The 12,237-nt window shown below is 37.9% G+C and overlaps 1 protein-coding gene across 12 annotated transcripts in view; it reads left to right on the forward strand.

Annotated features, from left to right (window-relative positions):
* Positions 1 to 12,237, forward strand: part of BLTP1 (bridge-like lipid transfer protein family member 1) — a 244,333-nt gene that overhangs the window by 180,766 nt on the left and 51,330 nt on the right. For 11 of the 12 annotated variants that reach the window (XM_048847184.2, XM_075127624.1, XM_075127628.1 and 8 more), the window contains 8 exons: positions 455 to 552; positions 880 to 1,065; positions 2,547 to 2,715; positions 3,287 to 3,498; positions 5,054 to 5,252; positions 5,977 to 6,036; positions 9,798 to 10,024; positions 10,876 to 11,006. In XM_048847184.2, the coding sequence (XP_048703141.2) occupies positions 455 to 552; positions 880 to 1,065; positions 2,547 to 2,715; positions 3,287 to 3,498; positions 5,054 to 5,252; positions 5,977 to 6,036; positions 9,798 to 10,024; positions 10,876 to 11,006 (1,282 nt within the window). Of the gene's footprint in view, positions 1 to 454; positions 553 to 879; positions 1,066 to 2,546; positions 2,716 to 3,286; positions 3,499 to 5,053; positions 5,253 to 5,976; positions 6,037 to 9,797; positions 10,025 to 10,476; positions 10,675 to 10,875; positions 11,007 to 12,237 lie in introns of all 12 variants that reach the window. The other variant, XM_075127633.1, reaches the window with a different exon arrangement.

Genomic DNA, 12,237 nt, shown 5'->3' on the forward strand with positions numbered 1-12,237 from the left:
CCTCTTAATAAATTTGGTCAAGTGACTGGTCCTCATTGTTAGCTAAATTCAGTCCATATCAGGTGCTGCTGGTAAAGAGCAATTCTTTGTGATCTAAATGATACCCTTTCTCTGCAGGTGCTAGTTGTTCTGTGGGTGTTATTTGGAGAGTGCGAGAAGTCTCTGTCCATCTTAGACACCCCCCTTGACTTGATGGGAATAGGCAAAAAATGTGTTAATCTATAGTAGTGGGCCATTAGCAGTGCTACTCCCATGAGCTGAGAATACACCCCCAAGTAGGTCTTATTCTTCTGAAACTTCCAAATTTATGCTTATTATAATTCTTTACTGCAGAACTGACTGTTCTCTAATGGTTGGTTACATTCAGTGAGTCACATTTAAAGATAAATTTTATTTCTATACTGTATGAAAAATGCTCTTTGTTAAAACATTGAAAATAGTTTTTAACGTGCAGGAGGGGAGCAGCCAATTCCTCTTTGGAATGAACATGATGGTACAACAGATGGAGAGAAGCCTAAAATTCTCCTGTACTCTTTGAGCCTACAATTTAAGGTAACTTTATGACCAATAAATCTCTCAAGCTGTTGCCAGTGGTTGAATATGTTGAAACCAAACAAATCAAAAATTTCCCTGAGATGGTCACAAATGAAATGTCAGATAACAATCAGTCAGTGTTAGACAAGGATGGAAATCTCTCTTAATTAACAAAAAGCAAGAAAGAAGCCTGTCTTTGATCTTTGTGATCTTTTGAAATGCCCTAAATGCAAAGTGTTATGGAAAAATCCTTACTCCCTTTCCTGTTTCATGTCTAAGAATTTTTTTTCACCAAGGATGCCTTTGAAGCAGATCCTAAAAAACTTTTCTTTCATTGTTTGCTAGGGAATTCAAGTGACAGCCACAACTCCATCAATGAGGGCCGTGAGATTTGAAACTGGATTGATAGAACTTGAGCTCTCAAACCGAATACAAACCAAAGCAATGCCTGGAAGTACCAGCTACCTTAAACTGTTCGGTAAATGCCAAGTGGATCTGAATCTGGCATTGGGACAAATTGTTAAACATCAGGTTAGTTGACAGCAACTCTGTGTGTGTTAGGAAAGCCTAGTAATGTTACTTCTTCATTGTTATGAAGTCAAGTATCTTCTGCTTTGAAAAGAATATAACAAAACTCTCTAATCTTACTCTGCTAGGATATGACTAGCTTGATTTCTTTAGACCTCTAGTTGGAAAATATTTAAAACAATTGCTTTAGAATGCATCCACAGTTCAGAATCAATAAAGATTACCACCTAAATATATTCAGCATGTGCTGTTATGCAGTAGTTGAAATTGATTGTCTGGCATTAGACTTGAATTTCAATGTCCTCATTAAAGATGGCTTTCAGAAAAAAGGGCTAAATGTTCACTGTGAACAGTAATTCATGATAAATCAGAGGGAGTATCAAATGTATTTTATTATAATAATTCATTTAGCACTTCTGTAACTAGGGACTAGAGCTGGGTAAATAACTGCTTTTATTGTTTGTTTGGTGGCAGTTGTGAAATATTGCAGAAAAAAATGGTTCAGGTTGAACCAGAACTGAAAAATCCATTTTCGGATAAACCAAACATGTTTTCCTATCTAAAATGTTTTGTTTCTGGGCATTTTAAAGAACTAAATTCATAAAAATTGGGGGGTAGTGGAGAAGGAGCCCCCTTTATAACTTTTTTAGTTGAGTGGTTAGGGCACAAACCTGGGTGGAGAACTGTATTTCCATCCCTGCTCCAGAGCAGATTCAAACCAGGCTCTCCCACATCTAGGGTGAGTGAACTGACCCACTGGGCTAGAAGTTATAAGATGGACTCCCTAACTCCCCCACATTGTGTGAATCAAGCCAGAAAAAAAAAATTCTGTCTGAAACTATTCAGCTAATTTGTGTCAAATTTATGAATGGTTTCCAGTGAATGAGAACTGCATTTTTCAACAAATAGTTTATTCATCCAAAAAAATTGCCCCACTGTATTGCAGACACTAATGGCCTAATACTTTAGTTGATCCAAATTCAAAATTTCCATTGATTTCAATGCTATTTCTAGCGTACATACATGGAATAAGATTAGATCCTAATTTGTGAAACCTAAATCTTGATCTACTTTATTTGTCTTAAATTGGTAATTACATCTCCTAGATTCTTAAATCCACTACTATCTCCCGAAATCACTGATTTTATGGGAAATACAGTATTTAGGATTCTCTGGAGGGTCGGAAAGAGAACATAAATTTAACAAACTTGTATTCAGATGGTGGTTTTCCTCAGAGACGATTCTGATGTATCAAGTGAATGTAGAGAGATATGTTGGCATATGTTATTTAAGAAACACAGAAAAATAACCAATATTTGCCAACTTAGGTCAAAATGTAGTAGAGAAGAAAACAGTTTTCTATCTTCTTAAGAGCATATTGCAAACTGAAGAGTAAAACAAAATGGGGCATCCCCATTTTAAATTTATTATTTGTGTTAGTCATAATTTAATATGATTTTATTGTATTTTTCAAATGTTTTAAGGTCTATGAAGAAGCAGGTTCTGACTTCCATCAAGTTGCTTATTTTAAGACAAGAATTGGATTAAGAAATGCTCTTAGAGAGGAAATCAGTGGCTCATCAGATAGAGAGGCTGTGCTTATTACTTTGAACAGGCCAATTGTCTTTGCTCAGCCTGTGGCGTTTGACAGAGGTACTGTTGGGTGCTGTTTCTATTTCTCTTTTGCTAGAAAGTAGAGAATCATTACAAATTTGTTTTCAAATTGAACAAGTTCTGTACATTTCTTTAAAAAAAGAAATGCTTGATATTTATAAATCTGAATTTATTTGTAGTCTAAAATAAACTACAACTGTAAGTATAGTTCTCAGAGTTTGGTTAGGAAGTTTGTTGTGTACTAATGTTAATTTAGAGTAAAAAATTGAACTGATGGGAAGATGCCTTTTCAGTTGGTATAGATGAAATGGTTTATGTAAATATATACCAACATCAGCAGCATTGAGTGTATCAGCATCTTGGGTTCTGTTAACTTGGCACTCTGCCCCTTAGCATTTATAATACGTCTTATTTTATTTTGTTCTTGGCAACAAAAGCACATTGCTCCTGGGAAATAAAAGTGTGTGTGTGTACAAATATATATCCATTGTATTTTAATATATGGTGACAAGACAAAAACAAAAAAATCAAACCTTAGTCTTGTTACAATGAACAATATTTTTGTGCCATTTTATTTTAATTTTGTTGGAAACTTTTTTTCTTCATAAAGCTGTGCTATTTTGGCTGAATTACAAGGCTGCTTATGACAACTGGAATGAACAGAGACTGGCTTTACATAAGGATATTCACATGGCTACAAAAGAAGTGGTAGATATGTTACCTGGAATCCAGCAAACATCTGCCCAGGCTTTCGGGACACTTTTTCTTCAGCTAACTGTTCATGATTTGGGAATTTGTCTGCCCATCACAAATGCACCACAGGTATTTGAAAAATATCAAGAGTGGGGAGAAGTGTAGTAGACTTTTTTTGTCGAAGTAGCAATTTCTTGATATTTTATGCTTTTAGAATTTATGAAATGTTAATGTTTCCCTAGCACCATATTATACTTATGATGTGGGTAGTAGCCTTAATTTTCAAAAATGACTACTGATGGTGAGTAGTTCATTTTCCATGTGCCCAATTTGAGGCAACTTAATGGGCTCTGAGTTTTCAGAGGCTGAGTGTGCAGCACTTTGAGAATCCTTTGAGGTGTGTGAAGTTGGGCATGCTTTTTGAACATTTAGGCCAGCAATTCCAGTTTAAGTTTGGTTATTTTATGTTTTCAGACATTTATAATTGAAGACAAACAACAAGACCCTACAAAGTTTCTTTTTAAAAAATGTGATAAAACGTTCTGACTGACGTTTGGATTATTCAAACAAGTGATGAGCGTTATTTAGTATTTTTAATGTAATTTTCACTTGAGTAACGGTTTTGGTTGTGTTTAGACCTCGAGTTGGTCATAAACCTTGTCCAGAAAAGGATTTAAATTGTGATGTTAGCACTTATTAGCTAACACATGCTAACTGACATTTTAAGTCTAGTTTAGACAAGGCAGTGCTTGCTTTGACACATGCTAAGCAGATTACATTGAAGTCAGGAGGAAGATTAGGCTTCAATATGACAAGTTTAGCACATTATAACAGTGTGTGCACCACCTGTGTACACTAAACTTTCACAAAACACGTCTGCACGTTTGCTAATATGCTGACATCATCCATTCTAGTTTAGACAATGCCATAGATTTACGTCTTCATGGGGAACTAGTCTTGCATATGTCTGAAGACATTTGGTTTACCAATAATGTATCCACCTGTCACATATTAATCTCATTGGACTGTCAGCTTTGAAGCCCAGTGACAACTTTTCAGTATCTGTGTTAACTACTCCATTGCTGATCATTTTATAAGCAGATGGAATAAGAAAGAGGGTGTGAGAGAAGCTCTCAAGAGGTGGGAGTTGCAGCATGGAAAGAAAAATGCAGAGGGAAAGACAGAGAGAGACAAGGAAAGACCGAGAAGAGAGAAATAGAAATAGTGAAAGGTGGATAGGAAGGAAGAGAAACAAAAGGCAGAAATAGTGGTGGCCTAAAAGGGACCAGTTTTTCTCCCTGAGTGTTGTTGCTTGTGACTATAAGAAAATCAAAGTTTCAAATAATCAGTTTTGCTGCAAAGGCAGTGGGGAAATCTGCTATGAATTAAGGGAAGTATGAAGTCCTGAATTTATATTCCAGTCCACAGACCATAATTAAGCATGGAGTCTGGCCAAAAGAATTTAACACCCCTGCCATAGGATATGCTGTAACTACTGAGAAGTAAGGATACATGACATTGTGAATGTATAGACTTGCTGCTTTGGAGAGGGTTTCTATAGAGCTGGCAAGGAGGGTATGAGGAAGATATGAGCCTCTGAACTGCAAAAAAAAAAAAAAAAAAAAAAAGTTTGAGATTACCAGTAAATTGCCTTTTCTGTACAAGTCTCTTCTTCCTTTTGCAGACTAACCACACAGCAGATCTTGACACTGGCTCTGCTTTAGTCCTGACCATTGAAAGCACTTTAATCACTGCCTGCTCTTCAGAGTCTCTGGTTAGCAAAGGACATTTTAAAAATTTCTGTATCCGCTTTGCTGATGGTTTTGAGACGAGTTGGGATGACTGGAAACCAGAAATACGAGGGGATCTAGTCATGAATGCCTGTAAGTGTTTCTAATCTTGTCTTGGTGGCCCTGGAACTTAGAGTCCCCTATTACCCTTTCCCATGTTTTTTCACAACTTTGACGGTTCAGAAGGAGACTAAGGAAGAGATGAACATTTGATTTCCAAACCCCAATAAAGCTCTCTGGCATGTGGGACCCTACATGTGAACCCCAGTCACCCTTTAGTATTCTTAAATTTTTTTAAACAATAAATGTCCTTTTTTCAAGAATTGTAATATACTGCAACAAAGTATTTGCCTTGTAGTACCATCTGCATTAACCAGGTTGGAAAAGTTTTTTTTTGTTTTTGTTTTTTTAGTATTGCTTTAAGTATATTAATTTAATTTAATTTTATTACATTTTTATTGAATACTATAATACAATGCAAAAAATGCATAAAACCTATTTGTCCAAAAATGTGTAATAAATTGCTTTCTCATAACACTTCCCTTTATCTTCCGTATTCAGCAGCTAAATATGGATTCTTTCTATTTCCTACTGCATATAGAAATGTCAGCAATAGGCTTGCAAAATTGCCAAGAAAACTTGCCAGCCCAAGTGAAATTATGATCACTTCCGTAGTGTTACTGATTGATGATAAACAAACAAACAAACGTGACATTTGACTTACCTAGATCAAGTGTACAAAAAGAATTTTGTAAGGAAGATCTAAAACTTGTTTAATTACATCTGTCTTACTAGCATCTGCTTATTTCATGTTTAGGTGTAGTGCCAGATGGCACCTATGAAGTCTGTTCAAGGACAGCAGGACAGGCTGCTGCAGGTAATGTTTATATTCAATTTTTATATTATTAAAACATTTATAAACTGTAGGATATTCTAGTGCAGGTGTGAGCTCTTGATAGCTTGATAGCTTTTTTTAATTGTGATTGTGTATTTCAAGGTTGTGCTTTGTTTTGATACCCCCTTTTCACAGTAGCTGCTCCACATTTCCCAATTTATTTTTGTCCATGAGGGCTTTCAACAATCCCTTGTAGCCTTACAGACTTGGGTTTTAGCTACAAGAAATTAGTAAAAGGTAGTAGCAAGCTATCATAGGCTTTAATACCTGCTGGATCAAATGTGTAAAAAATGTGACTAATACAAAATAAAAATAATCCTTTTAGTATAATCATTGGAGCTGGTTGAATATTTTCCAGAGAAAACAGTTCTCTGCTGAAAAGTATTGATTTAACAGAAGTGAAGTATTCTGCAGAAATATTTCAGTTTAATCAAAAATTTTGATGTGAGCCTGTCTCCCTGCCTGCTTTCCTGTCAGTCAACCGGGCAGGCAGGCTCACCAGCAGCCGACCTGTGGGGCTGCCAGGTCCTTAGTTAACAGGCTCCCCAAGAACTCCAGTACCTACCTAGTGAGTTCCAAGGCTGTGCCTGGCTTCCTAGAAGTCAGTTCCTTGGGCTAGTCTGTTTTCCCAGATAGCCAGCTCCCCAGGCTTCTCAAACATCTGGCTTCCTGGGTCCCACAGCTGGCTGACTTATTGTCCTTTCCAGCTGTCCTCCTGTGGGAAGCTAGGTAGCCAGGCAGCCAACAAGTGGAAAAATTCCATTTTGGTTCTCCCAAAACTGGATTTTTCTTCCTACAAAAAAAATTGAATTTTTGTCTTTTCGTTCAGATAAGTTTTCAAAAACTTTTTCACTCAAAGGAAAATCCATTTTCCAGCGGCTGTGTTGATATATATTGAGTCTGGGCAGAAAGGGAATTTCTGGAAAGGGAATGAATGCAGGTGGAAGAAAATGAAAATTATGGTGGATCATCCTCCCTCTAACACTTTGAGCAAACTCTGGATTTCAGAAATATAATGGGATGCTTTGCTTAAGTTACCTATTACATTTTCTTTAGTCCAAATGTGTTTGGCGTTTAATCAGCCCTGAAGGAGGAGGATAAAACATCCATGGCAGCAGAGATATTTCAGATGCTCTGGGGATGTCCACCATTCCTCCCTAGGGCTAATGTGACTCATTTGTGCTTTTGGCTTGCTCATTTTACATTATATTTTAACCATTAAAAATTGAGCTACCAGGCATGCTAATCAGGCCACAGGGAAAACACTGGGATAGGAGAGGAAGAGAGGAACCAACAGTCTTAGCAGGTTTCAAGGAAGTGGGGAGGGTAACTGAGAAAGGAGTCAGAATTGCAAAACGGATAAAGGTCAAATTACAGAAAAAAAACAAAAGGTGGGAGAAGAGGGGGAAATACAGAGAACTGGACAAGAGGATTGTTCAGACTGGGAAGAAGACTAGAACATGGACAAGAAGGGGTATGTTTTTGAGGAGCAAGAGAAATTAGGGAACAAGAAAAACCTAAAATGAAATATACTTTGATGTATACAAATAAAATTGTATTCGTTTAAAAATCATGGTGTATTTTAAAGTATAAGACTATATTATGAAGATAATTTTAAATATAGAAATGTCTTTGATAATCTCAGTCTTATATTACAAAACATGTCACTTTTCTAGTTAATGCCCACCGTAATCTACCTAGGGTATGCATTAATTAGCATATCTGTAAACTGTTTTAGATTTTATAATTGTATGGCTATAGATCAAAACTATACAACTGCTCTTCTTCCCACATAGTTAGATTCCCATTCTGGCAGTGGATAGTCCCTCTGCTTTTATAGTTTAATGGGCTAACACAGGACTCTGCTCACTTGTGAAACGTTCCCGGTTCCCTGACTCTCTGCCTTTTCAAGTTACAGAGCATATGAAAAACCTTCCAGATAGGAATTTCTGAACTAGTTTTTTAAAATTATCTTGCTTGCTTGCTTTGGCAGCCCATTTCAGGGATTTTTTTTGTGGCTCAATGCATAAGCGCCGACTTCTGCTGGCGCCGGTGGGTGCTCAATCCTGCCCCAACTCCACCCCTGCCCCGCCTCCATTCCAACCCCTTCCCCAAAGTCTCTGCCTCCTCCCCTGAGTGCGCTGCGTTCCTGCTCTGCCCCCCTCCCTTCCAGAGCTTGTTACTCCGAGAAACAGCTGTTTCGTGGTGGCAAGTGCTGGGAGGAGAAGCGGGGACGTGGTGTGCTCAGGGGCGGAGGCAGAGGTGAGGTGAGCTGGGGTTTGGGGGCGGGGTAGGAAGCTTGGCTGCCGGTGAGTGCAGAGTACCCACCAGTTTTTCCCCGTGGGTGCTCCAGCCCCGGAGTACCCACGGAGTTGGTGCCTATGGCTCAATGGAGCTTCTAGGGGCTCTGTGCTCTAACTTAACCTTGCCTCAGAGCCATAATGGTGGAGAAGGCCAAAGAAGGAGGTGTCAGATGGAAACTGTGAGCAATGACTACCCCAGAAAATTCAACAAAACTTCTTGTAAGAAACATTTCCTTGTCTATCCTCAAACCCAAGGAAGCAAACTCAGACCATAATAACCTTTTCACATCTTTTAGCTATTGGGGCAATAGCTGAAGGGGAAGCAAAGCTTGGGAGCATATTCAGTCCTGATCATTTCCAGAATATCTGGTGGAAATGGGACCATCTTGGATCAGAAAGATTTAAATCAGTAAACATGACATTCAAAAAGGAGACTTTGGAATCCATCCTCGTTGTGAACACTATGAAAATTTATCTCAGAATATCGCCTATACATTTCCCTTTCTTCTTTTTTCTCCAAATTCAGCACTTTCTAATGAGAAGGTATGGCACCTGCTTCATGTCTGCAAAGCAGTCAAGATGTAACTGTTAAGCTTTCTAAAAAGTTTTTGTTCTTAACAGCCATATTCATCCTCTACCATCCATCAATTAAAAGACAAAAATTACCAAATTCAGCATAACTAGATGGCCAAGAATACTGTATAAAAGAAGCTTACAAAGCTTCTAGCTCCTTCTAAACAAGTCAAAGTCCATTAAGCCATATCTGTTTGGCACTGTATGGTGGAACTTGGTTGGAAACTTCCGTCTCCTCTTAAGATGAAATATGTAAAACTCCAGCATGGTAACCATTTCACCCATTCAGTAGGCACTAGAAATTAGATGCTCAAGATTCAGAGGTTGCAGGTGCAGGCTTTAATGAACCATTAAAATCTTTGTGATTTAGAATTAAGATTTTGAATTAGATTAAGAATTTAGATTTGGAATTAGAGTAATTCCAAGAGTCTGATTTGTGAAGAGTTAAAAATTATTTTCTCACATGCCCATACTTTGGTTTTCACTGTTATTGGAATCCCTGTGTTGGAAATGGTAAACCTAGCTCAGAGAGAGAGATTGAAATTCATATTTCATGTTTGTCTTCTAGTAGCTAACTGTGCCTTTCACACCCTGGAGAATTTACTTTCCCTCTGGCCTATCAGATTTTTCTTATATTCATTAGAGAAATCTTAATACAAACTTAATAGCTATATCTGTTAACTGTATTCAAAGTGCGATTCAGTTCTGGAAAGGTCTCACTGGGGGCTTTTTACAAGTGGGCAGAGCCAAGGCAGCGCCCCATGATGGATAAGTCTAGTGCTGTCTCCTGAGCTGTAGAAGCAGACAATGACAAACTTGGCTACAAGGAAGAGAAAAATCATCAGGCAAATTTTCTCTTTTAAACAGAAAGCAATAGTGCTGGAACCTGGACTCTCAATGTGTTATGGAAGATGTGCGGTATTGATGTCCACATGGATCCTAACATTGGGAAAAGATTAAATGCTTTGGGTAATACCCTCACAACACTGACAGGAGAAGAAGATGTCGATGACATTGCTGACCTAAATTCTGTAAACATAGCTGACCTGTCGGATGAGGACGAAGTTGATACCATGTCTCCCACTATACATGCAGTAAGAGAATCAACCAAAATAGTGTCTAAATTTCTTTTGTTAAATTATTTAGGCATAACAGTAAGCTTCAGAAAATTCCTATTCGCGCGTGTGTATGTATGTGGTGGGGAAATTTTAGCTCAGTTAGCTTTGAGATTTTTTCAGACCCTTTCTATGAGATGCCGTAGTATGCATTCAGGTGTCTAACTTTAAGCACCCGCTTTGGAAGACTTTGGCTACAGTTACTCTGATTATCCTAGCAAGCAATGGAAGATACTAACATTACAAACGAACTAGAAGAACGAAATTTTCAGTAGCAAAAAACAATACTGTGTGTCAACTTGTGTTTTGGTTTTATATTAAGTAGTTTTTTTAACAATTATTTCTTTAAACAATTGCAATTTTGCAAGAATCTTGTAATGGCTTTAGGGAAAAACCACCCTAAAACACTAACATTCCTGTTTATTATTTAGAAATCAGATGGAGTTTCATTATGTGGAGATGCACACAAGTTAACATTTGGGCAGCGGATTGTAAATCACCTGTTGGGTTTGAGCCCCCAAAACCATCGATATTCCGTTCCTGTAGAGTATCTGTCGGGGGCAGCGATGTGTGACTCTACTCATTCTAGTTCACATTTGAGAGCGGGCAGGTCTTGCTCATGGGGACATGTATGTAGTAGCTAATGTTTGTCTTTAAGCAAATGATGGGACTTGAATCATTGGAAAATTTCAAATCAGCTGCCTTTTGACTTTAAAAAATAGTGTTTGCATGCAGTGTTTTGATTTAGGGTGTACAATTCATTGTACCTGTAACTTTAAAATGGTTCTGTACGTTTAACAAGGAATTTAATGAAATGTTATTTTCAATAGGAGACTGTTGATTATCGGCGACAGGGAACATCTGGTAGCCAAGTTGGAGAGCAGAGAGGAAGAAAATTTGTGAAACGTTTAGTAGATATTAGGGAACTGAATGAACAAGCCAAAGTAATTGATGACCTCAAGTAAGTTGGCTTTTCTTGCGTTTTAAAACAAAACAAAAAACCCCTCCCCCAATACTTAAGAACATAGGAAAGGCTATACTAGATCAGACCAATGGTCCATCAATCCCAGTATCCTATTTTCTGACAGTGGCCAATGTCAGGTGCTTCACAGGGAATGAACAGAAGAGGTAATTGTCAAGTGATCCATCCCCTGTTGTCCATTCCCAGCTTCTGGCAAACAGAGGCAAGGGACACTTCAGACAATGATTTTGCATCCTTGCCCATCCTGGCTAATAGCCATTGAAGGACCTATCCTCCGTGAACTTATCTAGTTCTCTTTTGACCCCCATTATAGTCTTGGCCTTCACAACATCCTCTTGCAAGGAGTTCCACAGGTTAACTGTGCATTGTGTGGAAAAAATACTTCCTTTTGTTTGTTTTAAACCTGCTGCCTATTAATTTCATTTGGTGACCCCAAGTTCTTATGTTATGAAAAGGAGTAAATAACACTTCCTTATTTACTTTCTCCACACCAGTCATGATTTTGTAGATCTCTATCATAGTTCCCCTTAGTCACCTCTTTTTCAAGCTGAAAAGTGCCAGTCTTATTAATCTCTCCTCTTAGTTTGGGAAAAACAAATTGAAACTGTGCTTTCCCTTTTCTTACCTCTACTGCTTCAGCATTGGTGGGACTATACAATCTGCAAGAGGAAATGTTTTTTTTAATCGTTGATTGTTCTGGTTCTACTAGAGAAAATCAGGTGCACAAGTGGCCATTAAAATCCCCAGGAAGCTCTCCTTAGGGTCAAGGCATCTTTCATTTCTGGTTTTGCCTCACACTGATGGCAATGTGGCAGCAGTTCCGATATAATGACAAACCATAGTTCATCATGATTTGTAGCACTTCTGCTACCAGCTATATGATTGTGACTTGGGAGTGACAGTGCTTTGCAGTTGGAATGAGATCCCGTTCACTGTAGGAAGAAGAAACCTCTCTAAATGAACTATTTTATGGCATTTATATGATATATTTTATTATATAAATAATTCACAGACACAGTAATACTCCATAAAACACACAAAGGGAAAATTAAAAATGTCATCCAAAAGTGCTCATGGCAAGAGACAGCTATGAGTTTTATATGAAAACATTTTATTTGCGTTTTTGGCATGTGGAAGGCTAGGTCAATCTTAGTAAAAAGTGGGATCACTTGTGATAAAGAATGCCTGTTGCTGACTGGTTGTTAAATAA

Source organism: Caretta caretta, chromosome 4, assembly GCF_965140235.1.
Source record: "Caretta caretta isolate rCarCar2 chromosome 4, rCarCar1.hap1, whole genome shotgun sequence".
NCBI lineage: Eukaryota > Metazoa > Chordata > Testudines > Cheloniidae > Caretta > Caretta caretta.